The sequence below is a fragment of the Manis pentadactyla genome, chromosome 19, assembly GCF_030020395.1.
Source record: "Manis pentadactyla isolate mManPen7 chromosome 19, mManPen7.hap1, whole genome shotgun sequence".
Taxonomy (NCBI): domain Eukaryota; kingdom Metazoa; phylum Chordata; class Mammalia; order Pholidota; family Manidae; genus Manis; species Manis pentadactyla.
Genome location: NC_080037.1, coordinates 14,610,101 through 14,632,327, shown reverse-complemented (window position 1 = coordinate 14,632,327; position 22,227 = coordinate 14,610,101). Strand labels below are relative to the sequence as shown.

Genomic DNA, 22,227 nt, shown 5'->3' with positions numbered 1-22,227 from the left:
TATCCAAGTTTACTTCCATTGGAATATAAAACTTAATATGTACAAACTAATTTAATCACCCTGAACAGGTAACATCAACAGTCAAATATTTCACTGGGTAAAAATTCCACAGCTGCCTCTGTCCCACCCTATCTTAAGGCCTTAGGACATTCTCGATTTTCCATTATTAAAAAGGATGCTAAATATACTCCTTATTATAAAAAAAAATTCTTCTGCCCTTGCATTATAGGGAACAATGAATAGAAAGAACAATAAAAATAATAAAGACTAAAGGGATATCAACAGACACTTGAAAATTCAAACACAGAAGCTGGAAAAGAAACTGTCACCCACCTGAGCAGCAATAAACTGTTTCAGTCCTTCAACTGTCATCCCTCTTCGCAGGACACCACGAACCGTGGGGAATCTCGGGTCATCCCTGGGAAATAGGGAAATGTTTAAGTAACAAGGAGATACTTTTTAAATGTATAGATACAAAGAGTACAAAATACCTTAATGACTAATAAATTATATTCAACTTCTTAAAATATTTGGACTAAGAGCTGGTTATAATAATTGGGTAGATCTCACAATACTAGTGGGCCTACATTCAATGGAAGAAGAAAAGTGTTGACAGTCAAATATTGCTCACTAAAATGAATGCTCACTAAAATGAAATAGTAAAAAGCACATTTCAAAAAAGGCACAAAGACACCTTTAAATACAGAAAACCCATATATTAAAAACATTAAGCTTCAAGGTCCCTATTCTACATATGACCATGAGAACCAGTAAGAGAGAATCATGTCATCCATGTATGAATATATCTATAAAGCCCTTTGGGTTGTAAAAAATATATGCTGGGTATTAACATTCTGCAAAAATCTGCAAGCTTCAGTAAGTGCACCAGTATTCTTTGTATGGGGCCCAACATAAACTTGCCTTTTATCATATTCAATTCCACAATAAAACAGTATAAAATATATATTATTCAACACATACTTAATGTATATAACATGATCAATATAATGTAATATATACATTTCCATTAATTCAGGTAAAAAAAATAGACTTAACCCATCTGAAAAGGTTTCATTCACACAGATATATGGCCACAAGATGATTTTAACTTCTACACTTATTTTTTCACAGAAACTGCACATAGGTTATCAATATGCTAGAGATTTTCAAACATTTTCTGGGTGTTGAATCCTCTAGGCAAGTGCACTACAAGGGTCTTCAGCACCAAGGCAGAGACCATTTTTGTCTTTACCACACCCCCCGGGCATTTTGGCCTTCCTGGGACCCAGCTGAAAAGAACAACTCAGAGCCTCAGCACAGCTGGAGAGTGGTACCCAGATCTACGAAGGACCAGAGTCACAACTACTTTTCCATTTAATGCTGAAATCTAAAGAGGATGTGCCCTCGTGTGTTTTTCATTCCCATGCACATGGTCCACAATGAGCACTCCCTGTCAGCAGCATTAAAACACACAGGATGGGACCTAAAGCACTGGATGAAATAAAGACAAAGACCAGAAACCCTCCAGGCCAACCCATTCCACCTCCTCCCCTTCATCCTCCCCACCCCTCATCAGCACTGATATACCATCTCCTTACTTCCTCTCACTTCTAGGTAACAGCTAACATACCATCCATCTACTAATCCTTCGTTGACAAACCATGTGAGTTTTCTTTTGGATAGCACTGTGTTGTTGAGATTTAGCCGACTATACTCCCAAATATATGGTTTTCTTATGCCTAAAGCTTCAATAATCCAATAAAACTGTTCATCTCTGTCATGGTATTCCGTTGTTCTCAGGGCATGTGTAACACCTTCAATGCTGTCAACTATGGGGCAGGCAAAATCATACGTTGGATAAACACTAGAGAAAAAAAGGGAGTATTTTGAAAAACAACATAAGCATTTTACCATATCCATCTTAGATGAGGCATTATAAGCAGCAATATTAATTTAAAATGTTTATTCACAAACTAGGAATTTCCTTGAAACCAACAGACTTTATGACTCATAATAGCACAATATATCAAAACATCAGTCTTTTGAGGACAATAATTCAGTTACCACTCAATATTCAAACAAAAAAACTGCAATTTAATAAACAACTGGGCACTGGTACAGCAAATTCTACATTTATATTTCTGTAATAGCCAATGTATACCATGGTAAGAAGCAATCAACAATATACATAATAATTTTGAGGGAATTCAGCTTCTCAGTATCTTAATTAATTCCACACTCAAGTAAATTCCTGAAGCTTAACACTTTAGTAACTAAACATTCAAGAATAAAGCATTTCCATCTCAGACATATAAAAAAAAAATAGTAGGTTAATTAAAAGTTCCACATAAGATGGGATCATCTTAAAAACAATTTGTTTTAAAAATGTACACAACACGCCAACTGCAGTTTTAGTTTGAATTTTAAAAATACATGACTGCATTATGCCTTCTAAATTTTAAACTAAAACTTTATTAAGATGCTAGTGTGTTATGCTCTGCAGATATTTGATACTGCAAATGTGTATCCAAACACACTTTTCCAGATGTATTTGAAGTATTTGGTTGGTAAAACAAGAAGCAATCACCCCATTAAAAATGAAGGACATATATATATATACAGGTAACCACATACATGTTTGTCTATATATGAACACACACATCTATTACCTACAAGTTTAAAGAAAGTCACATTAGCTGGTAAGCTGATCATTTACATTCACCAATTCCTTTAAAAGTTATAATTCAGCATTTGTATGTAGTAGGCATGTTCAAAATACTAAAAATTATGTTCCATGGTTACGTTATGAAGTAAATTCATGGGAGAGGGGAACCATTTAAAGAAATAAATCTATTAACCTAAAACCCACACACAGAAAACTGAAACAAGAAACATGACATTTTCTTATATTGTTCATATTTTTGTAAAATTTCAATTCTCACTTTTTTATTATATTTGATATACAATCTTTTATTAGTTTCAAGTATACACCACAGTGGCTCACCAATTACCCACACTATTAGATCCTCACCCCAACTAGTGAAGAAACATAGAAAAATGTTATAGAATCATAGGCTTTATTTTCCATGCTGTACTACCATCCCTGTGACCAACTTACATTATGACTGAGAATTTGTGTGTCCCTTTATCCCTCTCCACCCATTCTAACACCTCACCCATGGGAGTCACTATTCAGCATCTAGGAGTCTACTGCTGGTTTGTTCATTTTGTCTTGTTTTGTTTTAGATTCCACAAATAAGTGAAATCATATGGTATTTGCCTTTCTCTGCCTGGCTTATTTCACTTAGCATAATACCTAAGTCCATCCATGTTGTTGTAAATAGCAAGACTTCTTTCTATTCCATGGCTGAATAATATTCCATTGTATACATGTATCACTTCCTTATCCATTTATCTGATGAACACTTCGGTTGCTTCCACATCTTGGCTATGGCAAATAGTGTGGCAATAAACATAAGGACGTATATGTCTCTTTGAGTCAGGTTTTGTTTTCGTCAGGTAAATTACTAAAACTGGAATTACTGAGTTGTATGTTATTTCTATTTTTCGTTTTCTGAGAAACCTCTATACAGCTTTCCACAGTGGCTGCACCAATTGACATTCCTACCAATAGTATAGGAGGGTTCCCTTTTCTCCACATCCTTGCCAACGCTTGTTATTTCTCATCTTTTGGATAGTGGTCATTCTAACTATGCCGGAGTCCAGGTCCAGCGAGTCCAGAGTCCCTGAAGGAGGAATGGCGTTGGTGACTTAATGAATAAATGAGGACACAGACACTAGCAAAAGCAGAGCCTGGCCTTTAATGAAAAGTAGCACCTTGTTCATATACTCTTTGATTACATAAAGTAAAGTTCAGGCATTGATCATTTACTTGACACATAGCATGGTTACATGAGTTTAGAAAATGAGATTAAATCACTTGACCTTGTTCCTAGTTATTGCGGTCAGAAAATCTTGCAAAGGTTAGGTAGGCGCCAGACTCTTGGTTTCTTTACAGATGACTATCTAAAGTTCACTATTCTGTTGTTTTTATGTAGGGCCCTCATTCTTTCATAGCTGTAATCCCATTCATCATCTCCAGTAGGAAAGAAAGAGGCTCTCTCTAAAAGGACACGATGACGTTTTGGCAGGCAGAGACAAATTTTATGGACTATGCCTCGGACCCATTTTCAGTAAGACTTATAATGGAGATTTTTCTGATCTGGAGTTAGGTAATGCCCTGTTCTCATTTGTTTTATAGTTTGCCAGGCTGTTCTTTGGAGGGCTAAAGAATATCACTTGTTCTCTGTACCCACATGTCGTCATTAATCACTGAATATGACATTTGGAGGCCATGTAGGGGCGGGGGAAGGGACCTCGACCCAGGCAAATCTTCCATATATTTTGCCCTAGGGTCTAATATTCATGGGTCTCACTTTCTCATCATCAGGAGTAGTCACAAGGGCAGTAGTGTTTTTTTTTCCAATTTTCTTTAGAGCTAGTACCCAAAATTTTCAGAGAGAATTGGATATGGCCTCTTCCCTGAAGGAGCAGCTTGAACTGAGACTGAAATAAGCAATTTATTAGGAGGGATATTTTGAGCAGGAGGGATATCGGGGTTGCTCCTCTGGGAAGGCCGCTGTGCAGTGCCTTCCATCTGGCTGCCCAGACTGTGTCATTAGGCTGGCGGTTCAGACCAGCTCCTGACATACCTGGTGTGAGGTGATATCTCATTGTGGTTTTGAGTTGCATTTCCCTGAAAATTAGCAATGTGGAGCATCTTTTCATGTGCCTGATAGCCATCTTAATTTCTTCTTTGGAGTAGTATCTGTTGGGATCCTCTGCCCATTTTTAATGTGGGTTATTTGTTTTTTGGTGTTGAGTTGCATGAGTTCTTTATGTTTTGGATGTTAACCTTTTATCAGATAAATCATTTGCAAATATATCCTCCCATACTGTTGGCTGCATTTTTGTTCTATGGATGGTGTCCTTTGCTGTACAGAGCTTTTTAGTTTGATGTAGTCCCACTTGTTCATTTCTTATTTGTTTCCCTTGCCTATGCAGATGTATCAAGAAAAAAATTGCTCATGCTTATAGTCAAGAGATTTTTGTGTATGTTTTCTTTTAAGAGTTACACGGTTTCACGACTTACATTTAGCACTTTAATCCATTTCAAGTTTACCTTTGTGTATGACTTAGACAGTAATCAGGTTTCATTCTCTTGCATGTAGCTGTCCAGTTTTCCCAACACCAGTTATTAAAGAGACTCTCTGTTCTCCACTGTATATTCATGGCTCCTTTATCGTATATTAATTGACTAAATATGTGTGGGTTTATATCTGGGCTCTTCATTCTGTTTCACTGATCTATGGGTTTGTTCTTGTGCCAGTATCATACTGTTTGATTACTGTAGCTTTGTAGTAGTGCTTGAAGTCAGGGAGCGCAATACCCCCAGCTTTGTCTTTCTCAGGACTGCTTTGGCTATTTGGGGTCTTTTGTGATTCCATATGAACTTTAAGATTCTCTGCTCTAGTTTATTGAAAAATGCTGTTGGTATTTTGATAGGGATAGCACTGACTCTCTTGCTTTGGGCAGGATGGCCATTTTGACAATATTAATTCTTCCAATCCACGAGTACACTGTATTTTCAGTGTCTTCTTTAATTTCTCTCATGAGTGTCTTAATAGTTTTCAGAGTATAGGTCTCTCCCATCCTTGGTTAGTTTTGCTGCTAGGTATTTTATTCTTTATGATGCAATTGTAAATAGAATTATTTTCCTGATTTCTCTGCTAGCTTGTTTTAAGAATACAGGAATGCAATGGATTTCTGTGAATTCATTTTGTATCCTGCAATTTTGCTGAATCCATTTATTAGTTCTAATAGTTTTTTGGTGGATTCTTTATGGTTTTCTATTTACAGTATCATGTCATCTGCAAATAGAGGTAGTTTCACTTCTTCCTTACCAATCTGGATGGCTTTTCTCTCTTTATCTTGTCTGACGGCTGTGGCTAGGAACTCCAGTATTATGTTGAATAAAAGTAGTGAAAGTGGACATCCTTGTCTAGTCCCTGATCTTAAAAGGAAAACCTTTCAGCTTTTCACATGAGGTTAGCTGTGGCTTTGTCATATATGGCCTTTATTATGTTGAGGTAGATACCTTCTATTTCCCTTTTGTTGAGGGTTTTTATGATGAATGGATGTTGAATTTTGTCGCATGTTTTTTCCGCATCTATGGAGATGATCATGTGGTTTTTGTCCTTTTTGTTGATGTGGTGGATGTTGATGGATTTTCCAGTGTTGTACCATCCTTCATCCCTGTTCTCTAATTTCCATCTCATTGATTGTCTCCTATCTATTATTGCAGCAGTCTACTATTCACTCCATCCATTGTATTTTTCACTTCAGTTACTATATTCTTTAGCTCTGAGTGGCTCTTTTACAACTCCTCTCTTTGCTGAAATCCTCTGAAATTGTCCAGAGTTTTCCACACATCAGTGAGCATATTTATAATATTTTATTTGTAATCTTTACAAAGAAGACTGGTGATCTCCATTTCACTTAGCCCTCTTTTGGCTGTCTTATCCTATTCTTTTTTTCATTTTATTATCATTAATCTACAATTACATGAAGAACATTATGGTTACTAGATGACCCCCTTCACCATATCCCACCCCACAAACCCCTTTACAGTCACTGTCCATCAGTGTAGTAAGATACTGTAGACTCACTACTTGCCTTCTCTGTGTTGCACATCTCTCCATTGCCCCCACCCACATTATACATGCTAATTGTAAGGCGCCCTATCTTTTTCCCTGCCCTTATCCCTCCCTTCCCACCCCTCCTGCCCAGTCCCTTTCCCTTTGGTAACCGTTAATCCATTCTTGGGTTCTGTGATTCTGCTGCTGTTTTGTGCCTTCAGTTTTTCTTTGTTCTTATACTGCACATATGAGAGAAATCATTTGGTACTTGTCTTTCTCTGCCTGGCTTATTTCACAGAGCATAATACCCTCTAGCTCCATCCATGTTCTTGAAAATGGTAGAACTGGTTTTCTTCTTATGGCTGAATAATATTCCATTGTGTGTATGTACCACATCTTCTTTATCCATTCATCTATTGATGGACACTTAGGTTGCTTCCATTTCTTGGCTATTGTAAATAGTGTTGCAATAAAAATAGGGATGCATCTGTCTTTTTCAAACTTGGCTGCTGCATTCTTAAGGTAAATTCCTAGAAGTGGAATTCCTGGGTCAAATGGTATTTCTATTTTGAGCTTTTTGAGGAACCTCCATACTGCTTTCCACAATGGTTGAACTAATTTGCATTCCTACCAGCAGTGTAGGAGGGTTCCCCTTTCTCCACAACCTTGCCAACATTTGTTGTTGTTTGTCTTTTGGATGGTAGCCATCCTTACTGGTGTGAGGTGATATCTCACTGTGGTTTTAATTTGCATTTCTCTGAAGACAAGCGATGTGGAGAGCATCTTTTCATGTGTCTGTTGGCCATCTGAATTTCTTCTTTGGAGAACTGTCTGTTCAGCTCCTCTGCCCAATTTTTAATTGGATAATTTGCTTTTTGTTTGTTGAGGTGTGTGAGCTCTTTATATATTTTGGATGTCAACCCTTTATCAGATCTGTCATTTATGAATATATTATCCCATACTGTAGGGTACATTTTTGTTCTATTGATGGTGTCCTTTGCTGTACAGAAGCTTTTCAGCTTGATATAGTCCCACTTGGTCATTTTTGCTTTTGTTTCCCTTGCCTGGGGAGATATGTTCTTCAAGAAGTCACTCATGTTTATGTCCAAGAGATTTTTGCCTATGTTTTTTTCTAAGAGTTTTATGGTTTCATGACTTACATTCAGGTCTTTGATCCATTTCGAATTTACTTTTGTGTATGGGGTTAGACAGTGATCCAGTTTCGTTCTCTTACATGTAGCTGTCCAGTTTTGCCAGCACCATCTGTTGAGAGACTGTCATTTCCCCATTGTATGTCCATGGCGCCTTTATCATATATTAATTGACCATATAAGTTTGGGTTAATGTCTGGGGTCTCTGTTCTGTTCCACTGGTCTGTGGCTCTGTTCTTGTGCCAGTACCAAACTGTCTTGATTACTGTGGCTTTGTAGTAGAGCTTGAAGTTGGGGAGTGAGATCCCCCCCACTTCATTCATCCTTCTCAGGATTGCTTTGGCAATTCGGGGTCTTTGGTGTTTCCATATGAATTTTTGAACTATTTGTTCTAGTTCATTGAAGAATGTTGTTGGTAATTTGATAGGGATTGCATCAAATCTGTATATTGCTTTGGGCAGGATGGCTATTTTGATTATATTAATTCTTCCTATCCAAGAGCATGGGATGAATTTCCATTTGTGAGTGTCCTCTTTAATTTCTCTTAAGAGTGTCTTGTAGTTTTCAGGGTATAGGTCTTTCACTTCCTTGGTAAGGTTTATTCCTAAGTATTTTATTCTTTTTGATGCAATTGTGAGTGGAATTGTTTTCCTTATTTCTCTATTAGTTCATTGTTAGTGTATAGGAAAGCCACAGATTTCTGTGTGTTAATTTTGTATCCTGCAACTTTGCTGTATTCCGATATCAGTTCTAGTAGTTTTGGAGTGGAGTCTTTAGGGTTTTTTATGTTCAATATCATGTCATCTGCAAATAGTGACAGTTTAACTTCTTCTTTACCAATTTGGATTCCTTGTATTTCTTTGTTTTGTCTAAGTGCCATGGCTAGGACCTCCAGTACAATGTTGAATAACAGTGGGGAGAGTGGGCATCCTGTCTCGTTCCCGATCTCATAGGAAAAGCTTTCAGTTCAGTATGTTGGCCTGTGGGTTTATCATATATGGCCTTTATTATGTTGAGGTACCTGCTCTCTATACTCATTTTGTTGAGAGTTTTTATCATGAATGGATGTTGAATTTTGTCGAATGCTTTTTCAGCATCTATGGAGATGATCATGTGGTTTTTGTCCTTCTTTTTGTTTATGTGGTGGATGATGTTGATGGATTTTCGAATGTTGTAACATCCTTGCATCCCTGGGATGAATCCCACTTGGTCATGGTGTATGATCCTTTTGATGTATTTTTGAATTCGGTTTGCTAATATTTTGTTGAGTATTTTTGCATCTACGTTTATCAGGGATATTGGTCTGTAGTTTTCTTTTTTGGTATTAGGGTGATGGTATTTGCCTGGTTTTGGTATTAGGATGATGTTGGCATCATACAATGAGTTTGAGAGTATTCCCTCCTCTTCTATTTTTCGGAAAACTTTAAGGAGAATGGGTATTATATCTTCTCTGTATGTCTGATAAAATTCCGAGGTAAATCCATCTAGCCCAGGGGTTTTTTTTTCTTGGGTAGTTTTTTGATTACTGCTTCAATTTCTTTGCTGGTAATTGGTTCGTTTAGATTTTGTGTTTCTTCCTTGGTCAGTCCTGGAAGGTTGTATTTTTCTAGGAAGTTGTCCATTTCTTCTAGGTTTTACAGCTTCATAGCATATAGGTTTTCATAGTAGTCTCTAATAATTCTTTGTATTTCTGTTGGGTCCGTCGTGATGTTTCCTTTCTCATTTCTGATTCTGTTGGTGTGTGTTAATTCTCTTTTTCTCTTAATAAGTCTGGCTAGAGGCTTATCTACTTTGTTTATTTTCTCAAAGAACCAGTCTTGGTTTCATTGATTTTTTCCATTGTTTTATTCTTCTCAATTTTGTTTATTTCTTCTCTGATCTTTATTATGTCCCTCCTTCTGCTGACTTTAGGCCTCATTTGTTCTTCTTTTTCCAATTTTGATAATTGTGACGTTAGACTATTCATTTAGGTTTGTTCTTCCTTCTTTAAATATGCCTGGATTGCTATATACTTTCCTCTTAAGACTGCTTTCGCTGCGTCCCACAGAAGTTGGGGCTTTGTGTTGTTGTTGTCATTTATTTCTATATATTGCTGGATCTCCATTTTAATTTGATCATTGATCCACTGACTATTTATGAGCGTGTTGTTAAGCCTCCATGTGTTTGTGAGACTTTTTCCTTTCTTTTTACAATTTATTTCTAGTTTTATACCTTTGTGGTCTGAAAAGTTGGTTGGTAGAATTTCAATATTTTTTAATTTACTGAGGCTCTTTTTGTGGCCTAGTATGTGGTCTATTCTGGAGAACGTTCCATGTGCCCTTGAGAAGAATGTGTATCCTGTTGCTTTTGGGTGTAGAGTTCTATAGATGTCTAAGTCCATCTGTTCTAGTGTGTTGTTTAGTGCCTCTGTGTCCTTACTTATTTTCTGTCTGGTGGATCTGTCCTTTGGAGTGAATGGTGTGTTGAAGTCTCCTAAAATGAATGCATTGCATTCTATTTCCTCCTTTAGTTCTGTTAGTATTTGTTTCACATATGCTGGTGCTCCTGTGTTGGGTGATATATATTTATAATGGTTATATCCTCTTGTTGGACTGAGCCCTTTATCATTATGTAGTGTCCTTCTTTATCTCGTTACTTTCTTTGTTTTGAAGTCCATTTTGTCTGATACTAGTACTGCAACACCTGCTTTTTTCTCTCTATTGTTTGCATGAAATATCTTTTTCCATCCCTTGACTTTTAGTCTGTGCATGTCTTTGGGTTTAAGGTGAGTCTCTTGTAAGCAGCATATAGATGGGTCTTGTTTTTTTTAATCCATTCAGTGACTCTATGTCTTTTGATTGGTATATTCAGTCCATTTACATTTAGGGTGATTATCGATAGGTATGTACTTATTGCCATTTCAGGCTTTAGATTCATGGTTACCAAAGGTTCCAGATTACTTTCCTTACTATCTAAGAGTCTAACTTAACTCACTTAGTATGCTGTTACAAACACAATCTAAAGGTTCTTTTCTATTTCTCCTCCTTTTTCTTCCTCCTTCATTCTTTATATATTACATATCAAATGCTGTACTTTTTGTCTATCCCTTGATTAACTTTGGGGATAGTTAATTTAATTTTGCATTTACTTCTAATCAGCTGTTCTACTTTCTTTACTGTGGTTTTATTATGTCTAGTGACAGCTATTCAACCTTAGGAACACTTCCATTTATATCAGTCCCTCCAAAATAGACTGTAGAGATGGTTTGTGGGAGGTAAATTCTCTCAGCTTTTGCTTATCTGAAAATTGTTTAATCCATCCTTCAAATTTAAATGATAATCTTGCCAGATAAAGTAATCTTGATTCCAGGCCCTTCTGCTTCATGGCATTAAATACATCATGCCACTCCCTTCTGGCCTGTAAGGTTTCTGCTGAGAAGTCTGATGTTAGCCTGATGGGCTTTCCTTTGTATGTGATCTTATTTCTGCCTCTGGCTGCTTTTAACAGTCTGTCCTTATCCTTGATCTTTTCCATTTTAATTACTATGTGTCTTGGTGTTGTCTTCCTTGGGTCCCTTGTGTTGGGAGATCTGTGGATCTCCATGGCCTGAGAGACTGTCTCCTTCCCCAGATTGGGGGCGTTTTCAGCAACTACCTCCTCAAAGACACTTTCTATCCCTTTCTCTCTCTCTCCTTCTTCTTCTTCTTCTGGTGTCCCTATAATGCGAATATTGTTCCACTTTAATTGGTCACACAGTTCTCTCAATATTCTTTCATTCTTAGAGATCCTTTTTTCTCTATGTGCCTCAGCTTCTTTGTATTCCTCTTCTCTAGTTTCTATTTCATTTATTGTCTCCTCCACCGTATCCAACCTGCTTTTAATACCCTCCATCGTGCTCTTCAATGATTGGATCTCTGACCTGAATTCATTCCTGAGTTCTTGGATGTCTTTCCGTACCTCCATTAGGATGTTGATGATTTTTATTCTGAACTCCCTTTCAGGAAGAGTCACGAGGTCCATATCATTTAAATCTTTCTCGGGAGTTGTATTAATAATTTTACTCTGGACAAGGTTCCTTTGGCGTTTCATGTTTGTATAAGGCGCCCTCTAGTGTCCAGAAGCTGTAGTCGCTGGAGCTGCTGAGCCCCTGAAGCAATGTCAGGGGTCGCAGGGGAGCGGTACTGGGGGGAGGAAAGAGCTGTTCCCCACGTCCCGGCTCCTGTGCCTGTCTCCACTGCCTGAGCCAGTGGGCAGGTCACACAGGTACAAGTTTTTGTCCCAGAGCAGCCGGATATGGATCCCTGCTTTCCACAAGCGGCTGGAATCCCAGTCTCCCCAGGAACTCTGCCTGTATTAACTTTTCAACCCGGTAGTCATGCGAGTCTCATGAAAGCACCATGAAATGTAGGGTTGTGCTCCCAGAGCAGATCTCTGGAGCTAGGTATTCAGCAGTCCCAATTCTTCCACTCCCTCCCTGCTCCGTTTGTCTTCCTCCTGCCGGTGAGCTGGGGTGGGGGAGGGGCTCTGGTCCCGCGGAGCCACAGCTCTGGTACGTTACCCCGTTCGCTGAGGTCTGCTCTTTTCTCCAGGTGTGTGCAGTCTGACGCGTCCTCTTTCCTGTTGCTCTCTCAGGATTAGTTGCACCAACTATATTTTCTAATTATATCCAGTTTTAGGAGGAAGCCTCTGTCTCTCCTCTCATGCTGCCATCTTTAATCCATCTCCTTATCCTATTCTTTTAATCCTATCACTTTTATTAAGCAATTTAAGTCCAGCAGAGTAAAAGTTTTTAACAGAAAAGAAGTATCTTCATCTAAAGTTACAGCCACAGGATACCTAATCAGTACATAAAAAGCAACTTCAGGCAGACTCAAGGATGGAAGTGATCTTAAAAATAACCTACCATAACCTTACTGAACAGTGAGTAAACAACCGAAGAGGATACAAGCTTTACCAAAGGCCACTGAAGCTGTGGCTGAACAAAAATCCACATGTGCTGACTATTGGGCATCAACTGTGAATAGAGATCATCAGAGCAAAATCACAGTAGGCTACCTAGCAAAATGAGAGAGACACACTTACTTGTATTGATTTCCAGTTCTTGGGTGTGGCTGAATTTTGCAGCGATATAGTGCTGGGTCTCTCATGCACCCATTGTTACTACTCATGTCAATTTTTGCTCTCAAACAGCAGGTTTGGCCAAACTGGCTTCCCTTTTTCATTTCCTCCCACATTTGTAGATTCTTCTCAACAGCTATAAAATGGTAATTATAGTATATAGTTTAGTTGACATATTACTAATCTGGTTGAATTCAAATTATTTAACAGGGGAGAATATATTCATAAATGACAGATCCGATAAAGGGTTGACATCCAAAATATATAAAGAGCTCACACACCTCAACAAACAAAAAGCAAATTATCCAATTAAAAATTGGGCAGAGGAGCTGAACAGACAGTTCTCCAAAGAAGAAATTCAGATGGCCAACAGACACATGAAAAGATGCTCCACATCGCTAGTCATCAGAGAAATGCAAATTAAAACCATAATGAGATATCACCTCACACCAGTAAGGATCGCCATCATTGAAAACACAAACAACAACAAATGTTGGCGAGGTTGTGGAGAAAGGGGAACCCTCCTACACTGCTGGTAGGAATGCAAATTAGTTCAACCATTGTGGAAAGCAGTATGGAGCTTCCTCAAAAAGCTCAAAATAGAAATACCATTTGACTCAGGAATTCCACTTCTAGGAATTTACTCTAAGAATGCAGCAGCCCAGTTTGAAAAGACAGATGCACCCCTATGTTTATCGCAGCACTATTTACTATAGCCAAGAAATGGAAGCAACCTAAGTGTCCATCAGTAGATGAATGGATAAAGAAGATGTGGTACATATACACAATGGAATATTACTCAGCCATAAGAAGAAAAGAAATCCTACCATTTGCAACAGCTTGGATGAAGCTAGAGGGTATTATGCTCAGTGAAATAAGCCAGGAGGAGAAAGACAAGTGCCAAATGATTTCACTCATATGTGGAATATAAGAACAAAGGAAAAACCGAAGGAACAAAACAGCAGCAGAATCACAGAACTCAAGAATGGACTAACAGGTACCAAAGGGAAAGGGACTGGGGAGAATGGGTGGAAAGGGAGGGAGAAGGTGGGGAAGAGGGGGGCCATATGATTAGCATGTATAATGTGGGGGGGTGCATGGGGAGAGCTGTGCAACAGAGAAGACAAGTAGTGATTTTACAGCATCTTACTACGCTGATGGACAGTGACTAATCGGGTATGTGGTGCGAACTTGGTGAAGGGGGGAGTCTAGTAAACATAATGTTCCTCATGCAATTGTAGATTAATGATACCAAAAAAAAAATTATTTAACAGTCCTATAATTTGACAGAAATTATTCTGTTCTCATTTTATATAGCATACTCAGTTAATTTAAAAGTACTGTAATAGTTCCAATATCTGGTACCCAGAGTAAATGTATCATTTTTCTTTCTAAGTTTTTTTTTTGGTATCATTAATATACAATTACATGAACAACATATGGTTACTAGACTCCTCCTATTATCAAGTCCCCACCACATACCCCATTACAGTCACTGTCCATCAGTGTAGTAAGATGCTGTAGAGTCACTACTAGTCTTCTCTGTGCTATACTGCCTTCCCTGAGCCGCACCCCCCTACATTGTGTGCGCTAATCATAATGTCCCTTTTTCCCCTTACCCCTCCCTTCCCACCCATCCTCCCTCAGTCCCTTTCCCTTTGGTAACTGTTAGCCACTTCTTGGGTTCTTTGAGTCTGCTGCTGTTTTGTTCCTTCAGTTTTTGCTTTGTTATACTCCACAGATGAGTTGAAATCATTCAATACTTGTCTCTCTCCGCCTGGCTTATTTCACTGAGCATAATACCGTCTAGCTCCATCCATGTTCTTGCAAATGGTAGGATTTGTTTTCTTCTAATGGCTGAATAATATTTCATTGTGTGTATGTACCACATCTTCTTTATCCATTCATCTACTGATGGACACTTAGGTTGCTTCCATTTCTTGGCTATAGTAAATAGTGCTGTGATAAACATAGGGGTGCATCTGTCTTTTTCAAACTGGGCTGCTGCATTCTTAGGGTAAATTCCTAGGAGTGGAATTCCTGGGTCAAATGGTATTTCTATTTTTAAGTTTTTTGAGGAACCTCCATACTGCTTTCCACAATGGTTGAAGTAATTTATATTCCCACCAGCAGTGTAGGAGGGTTCCCCTTTCTCCACATCCTTGTCAACATTTGTTGTTGTTTGTCTTTTGGATGGTGGCCATCCTAACTGGTGTGAGATAATATCTCATTGTGGTTTTAATTTAAATGTATTACTTTTTTGTGAAGAATCATAAAATACTTAGGAAATGTACTCTGTGAATATATTTTAGAAGTCAGTATTATTTTCCACTGATGAGGTAACAATACAGGGTAGGAGAGGAAGTGCAGCCTGAAAGTTCTTCTCACCCTGTATTTTCCATTTTCCCATTATGGCACACCTGGCTAGCTGCTCCCCGACAACTTCAAAATTTAATACTTCCTTTGAAGCAGAAGTGCTCTGGTCCTTTGTTGCCTCATGCCCAAGGGACAGACCAGTTTGGCCTGGCCCATAGGGCCCACAGGCTTCAGCACTGCAGCCCTTGCCTGTCTGAACAGCATGGCTCTGCCTGTGAGCCTGAGCCCTGGGCTCCCTGAAAGCCCCTTCAGTCATTCCAGTGGAAAGTAGGATACTCTTGGATCCGAGAAAATGAGGAATCATAAAAAATAGTGATAACAGTTTAATCCCAGAAAAGAGAACTCTCTTTCCCAAGTGACAGTGATCCTACCTGAGTAAAATATTAAAAACCTGCCCCACAAGAATAAGAAGGAACTGTTAAAACAATGATCCTTTTTGGAAACTACTGAAGATACTGGACACTTTTCCTGCCCTTAAAGAATCAAAACAAGTCTCAATGTCTTTAAAAAATGTAGGGAAACTTTAAAAAAAAGGAAATAAAGATTTCTGAAACAATTTGAGTTTATTATTCTTCCCAGATATGACACTCAAGATTTAAATATAGCAGAGTTGAAGATCTGGCAACATAATTACAGAATGAAAATAGCCTAATTCAGAACCTCAGGGGACAAGTAATGAGTAAGATATCCTTTTTTACCAAGTTGCATTTCAGAGGTATAGAGAAGCTTAAATATTATTTTCACATTTACCCACATGCTGAAAGGAAGATATGGGTACTGAAAACATCATCAAACACTTCAGAAAGGCTAAGTATTTAAACTAAGAAGACTACAAAATGTTGCAGAAGGAATTATTCAAGTGGAACGAACATAATGCCAAAGACTGCATGTAGTAAGCCAGATACTCAGGGCACATGCACTTTCCATGCTGTCGTGATGCAAAGGAATAATGGAAAGATTAACAGAGAAAGAAAAAAGATTTCTGAGATGAATTAGTATATGCATCATATTCCCATCAAACCAGAATCACTGCAAAAATCTTACTCAACTAAAGCAGCAGAATACAGGAAAAATATCAATTAAAATAGAAAACATTAAATGTGCCTTACAGTTTTTTCTATGTTTGGACTCTATCCTCTGCTCACGTTCTGCTTTCATCTGCTCAGCAGGAGTATCATCCACATAAGCCTTCCCTTCCTGAATTAGCTTCTCTGCATATTTCATTATAGTTTCAAAATGATCAGAGGTGTAAGTAAATTGATCTGGTTTGATATGCAACATTGCAACATCTTCCAAGATAACCTGCAATAAGAATCCAAAATAACCATTAGTTCATCTTTTGCATTTTCCCGTGTATCTTCAATCCTCGATACTGCATTGGGCAAATGTAAAAATACACCAGTCTTATATAGCCTGAAAATGGTTGTGCAAGTTGTACAGTATTAGATCAGAAATGAAAAAAATATTCATTACAGTAGCCTTCAAGTGTTCAGCCGAGAATGCTGATCTTACAGTGAAGCTTTCCATTTACACTGGAAAAGCTGGTTGTTACTGGTCATACTAGGAATTATTTGCCCTCTCTTTGACTATATTGCAGTGCTTCCAAATAAAGATTATATAAAAGGCTAGGAGGAAAACTTCACATTTTCCAATACCTACTTAGTGTTTGTTTCATTCATAAACTTAAAATATGACAAAAAGGAAACCTGCCTCTAGTGATTGGTACTTATAGGATAATAGAGCACTTAGGTAAATTCTATAACAACTGAGGAAGAAAAAAATAAATTGAAATTTTTTGGTATGAGAGTTCAATATTTTTTGGCTTAGGTCCCAGACACAGAATATACAGATGAGGAAAAAAAAAACAAAAAAACAGCTATGAGAACAAACTTAATTTATGTCCATACCATGAAGGTATTGGGTCACCCTCTAATTTTAATTAACTTTTCTGACAAAGGGTCATCACTACACCTTTAATTACCTTCTCAAAATCTTCCTTCTCTTTTTCAGGATTTGTGTCATCAAATCTCATGATCAGTTTCCCTTTAAAGTTAACCTGGTAGTGCTGGTTCAGAAGAGCAGCTTTTGCATGCCCAATGTGTAAGTAACTAAAACAAAAACATTTCACAAAAAAACTCATTAACAAGTTTTAACTAAATACTTAAATAACCTTTTTGAGGAGATGAGAACTAAATGAAAATCCTTCTAGTTGGTACTCTAGTCATATTTTATTTTCTAACAAGAAGTATTCTGACAGAAAATCTGACCCTGACAGGAAGAAAGAAAAAGATGGCGACATTTATAAAAGAGTAAGAAACAATTTCAAATGTAAAATCTCACAAAGGGACAAGTCATTTACAAACACCACAACCTTAAGGAGAATCTTTTTCTTTCTTTACAGAGGAATGAATGGTCACTGAGTTAGAGGAAAACTACTTCTAAAACCGTTTCCCATGCTACAAAATAGTGTACCTTCAATAAGACAGGTGCTATGAGATCTGTGTACCAACCTAGCACAAGCTAGAGAGACTCCTCTGAGAGTGTCACTGTCGCCTTGTAAGTGAAAGAGCATGTGAGACTTTGTAAGCCACAGAAAAGCCATATCCCTTCTCCAGGCTTCAGTTTTCTCAGAGGCCAAAATAAAAGGATTGGAACTGAATAATCTTGATGGTCTCATCCATCACCAACACTCCATGAATCACAATCTATGAAAACACTATTTTGTTCCTATAGGCAGCTGACAATTTTAAGAAATAAAATACACTGTTGATGATATTACACATCATTATCCTCCTCTATCAATAACAAGCAGTACCTTGTACCACTTTTGTTGAAAATACATATTGTCAGGCAGCAAATGGCACAAGAGCAAGGAAATTTAAATAAGCAGCTCTCATTCATATTTTTTTTTCATTTTAATTGATAATGGTAGTTGTAGTTGCATTGTTCTGGTCTAGGATCCTAGTTTTTCATACACACCTCTGATCCCGGTTGATACCAAAAGAGGAGGGGAAAGTACAACCCCTTGTAAGTTTATGTCATTTTTTAAATCTCAACCCATTTTTTTAGAAATTCATGCAGCATGCTAGATCAGTAATTCCATTTTAAGAAGGGTTTATATGCACAGGTTAATGGGAGCAGATACAATCAATGCATTTATTCAAAACTTTCTGCACAAAATAAAGGACTATAAGAGGTATTACAGATGAGATTTTAGAAAAAGAAAGGACATTAGGGGAAAATGAAATCCAAAAAGTATGAAGATGATAATAATAATATATCAATATTGGTTCACTACTTTTAACAAAGGTACCACAGTAATGTATGATGTTAACATAAGAGAAAATTGGATGCATCATATGTGGAAACTTTTTGTATTACTTTTGCAACATGCTTGTAAATCTAAAACTATTTTCAAATAAGAAGTTTTTAAAAATAAAATAAAGGACTATGAGTTCCAAGAAAGAAACAGAAATACTGGGTGCAGTTTTCACTCAAAATGTTATACTTGTAACATGTGATAGCCATCATTAGGAGAAAAAAGAAAGGACTAATAATTCCTAACTACTTACAAATGACAGTTAATGTGCCAGGCTTTACATACAGGAACTAAGAGAGGTGATGAAATCAAACCATTATTGAAGATATTTCTGAATCTGAAATAATGTGTGTGGTTCTAATAATTCTAAACAGCAAGAAAGCTAGGTGGATTACAAAATATTCACAAAATAACTAAAATAATTAGTTCAAGAGACAACCTGCATCAGAATAGCTAAAGAAAATAAGATTCACACTGTTGTTAGTTAGTACTGATGCTGAAGTGGGCTTCTGACACACTTAACAGACAGGCAGTGTAATTTTAAGTCATATGGCTTCTAGAGCCAGACAGTGTAGTTTGAGTTTGGTAAGTCACTAAGGTGTTGTATAAATCAGTTTCTGAAATTATTTTGTCAAATGGAGATAACAACAATGCCTTCTTCATATGGCTGTTAGGATTAAATATGTTACTATACGTAAAGTGCTTGGTACTACCTGCACATAATAGGTGCTATATACATGTTAGCTAAGAAAAGAATAAAAGGCAAAAGTCAAGTCTTCTGATCTTTCATGCAAGATGGGAAAAAAAGGTTAAAAAACAGGTAAAAATGAATCCTTTATCTGTGTAAGAGGATATGATCAAAATTATGAATACTGAAAAAACCTGAACATTGATTTATATTCCAAATCTCAAACTGTATTTGGACAAGAACATGGTCTCTAAGACTGACATAATTTAGAACAAAAAAACATGTTATACAGTAAATAATAAATATGAGGAACTCACTATTCCAAGACGTGACAGAAAATACAAAAGACTCAAAAAGTTCAAATGTTCTAATGGCATAGTTATAAATAGTCACTGCTAAGGAAGTGGTTTTTATCAAACCATTAAAGTCACTGCCCAACAGGACAACCATGACCTCTCACACCAAGTACAAAGGAGCAGGATATTGGGACCCAAGATGTCTGTGGGTATGGAGCCATGTGGGTAGGTACTATTTATAAGATTCTACTCAGTCAATTACCAATTGGTCATTCAATGATTTAGTCTGTGAATTTTCCATCATCATTATTTCTCTTTCATCTTCTTCTACCTATCCTTTATTTCACTGCCTAAATCAGGAAACTCAAAAAAGCAGAGAAAAAAAAGTAGAATTCTAAAACTGATTTTGTTGTTAATGGTATTTTAAGAAATAGTTTGTAAATAACTATTAAGAAGAGCTAAAACAAAATGATTTCCTTATCTGCCACCTCTACTGTCTACACATTCCATTCACCATGGATGGGTAAGAATCTGGTTACAGAATACAAAATCTGAAATTAAGTGAAATTTGAAAATAAATCATCATCTCATCTACAAAATATGGCATAATCCTTTCCTACTGGCTAAGTTCCTGAGGGGCTGACTGCTCTGGGAAGAGGCATTTTTTTGTATTAGAACACTGGAAGGGCACATTACAAAGCCTGTCCAGTACGCCTCACAGAGGTGGACACGTGTGCAAAAGCAGAGACTCCCCCCAGCTGTGCGGAAAGCTCGGCAAGACCGGAGACAGCCCCAGGTGGGTGGCCTCCAGCGAGAACAGTCCCTTTCCCTAATGAGCTATTCAAATATTATCATTTTCTACGGGTGCCAAGAGTGAAAGAGCTGGGAAACCTGCTAATAATGGAAAGAAGTGAATAGGAACGGGCTTTTCAGGACACCCCTTCCTTTATTTGGGGAAAAAATAGCTTAAAAATTCATCTACTATAACTTTTACTGCTAACTGAAAGGACTGCTCAGGTTACAAATATAAACCTTTATTAAATGAAAGCCAAAACATCTCAAAATGTAAATAAAACCTAAGACTTCGTATTTATGTATATTTCTCTTTATAATTAAAATTCTGTCTGGGGCAAAAAGAAAAAAAACGTTGTCTTGCCTCATGATTTAATAAACTAAAACTACAAACTTAAGAAAGTAACATCAACTGTGAATAATTAAAACCTATTAAGTAAGATGTTGGGAATTTTAACTCCCTCAAATAAAAATCTTATTTTCTTCTATATTATTAACCTATTAATACTAGAAGTATTAGTAATTGTCTTAAAGCTTTCCCATGAAATATATTCAATTATAATCATGAGTTATATTTTCTTACCCACTAGCTTCTGGAGGAAATCTGACAGTAACCTTTCCCATCTCAGCACCTGGAAGCTCAACAAATTTTCCAACATCTTGCTTTTTCTCAGGTGCCTGAAAAGCAGAACAACAATAAAAACATTTATATGGCTAAAGGTTTAAGAATATATTTAGTTAACAACTCGGTACCCACCATGTGCTAGGCATGGTTCATGAGAAAAAATGATTGTCCTTGAACTGGAGAACTCAAAATCTTGTGAAGGACATAAATAAAACCAAACATCAGTAACAGGGTGCCGTTAGAGCAGTCAGTATAAGTTAACTAGCAGCACCTAGGGTCATCAGGAAAAGCTTATAACGAGGTGAAAAATCAAGCTGGGCCCTGAAAAATAAGTGGAAATATATCACACAGACTGTATAAGGGCATTCATTCTAAGAAAACAAGTAACAGCACAGGGAAGACACAAAGGCAGGGAAGAGCAGTGCAGTGGCCACAAAAGTTATAAATGCTTATTGGGTGGATAGGCAAGGGGTAAGAGGACCATTTATTTGTATTTTCTAAAATGGTATCTGGGATAGTACAGAAGGCTAAATTAGAAGAAAGGCGGGAAAAAAAGGAAGTTCAGTAATGGGATTATGGTATTAAATCAAACAGTGGGTAATGAGGCCTCGAGAAATCTACAGCAGCGGAGACAGAAAACAAACATTAAGAAGTAATAATAGAACTTGTTGACAAATTAGACGTGAAGTGGTAAAGGGCGAACAAAGATTTTTAGCCAAAACAACTAAATAGACTATGGTGTCTATCCAAGCAGGCAGAATTTTTCAAATTTTACTGCATCAGAAAATCTTTAAATCAAAACTTTACTACACACTCAATATATACAACAGATCAAAGTAGAGAAACTAGCTGGGAAAGAGGATCTTTTCTACTGTCATTTACTCCTACAGAATTGACAAAGTGCTTCTGCAGAAGCCCAGGATTCGGTGGTCAAAAGCCAGAGAATAGATTTAGGAGGAAGAAAAGATTGTACAGATGTAAAATAATGAGATTTTAGTTGCTTGGAGTTTGAACTTCCTAAGGGACACACACTGGATGATCATAATCTCTGAAACATATAATTATAGAGTAAGGCTTTATGGAGTCAATGGTCAAAAATCAAGACAAAATTTAACAATGGCAGATTCTTCGAAGAATATCCTTTTTTATTCATAGAAAGAAAATGAATTTTGAGTAGGAATAATT

At 37.2% G+C, this 22,227-nt stretch overlaps 1 protein-coding gene across 7 annotated transcripts in view; it reads right to left on the bottom strand.

The window, feature by feature from the left end:
- The window catches only part of LOC118935589 (bifunctional glutamate/proline--tRNA ligase), an 80,074-nt gene that overhangs the window by 47,110 nt on the left and 10,737 nt on the right, over window positions 1-22,227 (bottom strand). For 6 of the 7 annotated variants that reach the window (XR_005033918.2, XM_036932063.2, XM_036932028.2 and 3 more), the window contains exons 6-11: window positions 21,001-21,095; window positions 17,304-17,430; window positions 16,432-16,624; window positions 12,911-13,082; window positions 1,631-1,864; window positions 334-418 (exon numbers count right to left, since the gene is read on the bottom strand). Coding sequence is in view for 6 of the 7 variants with exons in the window: in XM_036932063.2 (XP_036787958.2) it covers window positions 334-418; window positions 1,631-1,864; window positions 12,911-13,082; window positions 16,432-16,624; window positions 17,304-17,430; window positions 21,001-21,095 (906 nt within the window). In the remaining variant the exon portion in view is untranslated. Of the gene's footprint in view, window positions 1-333; window positions 419-1,630; window positions 1,865-12,910; window positions 13,083-16,431; window positions 16,625-17,303; window positions 17,431-21,000; window positions 21,096-22,227 lie in introns of those variants that run through there. The other variant, XM_036932077.2, reaches the window with a different exon arrangement.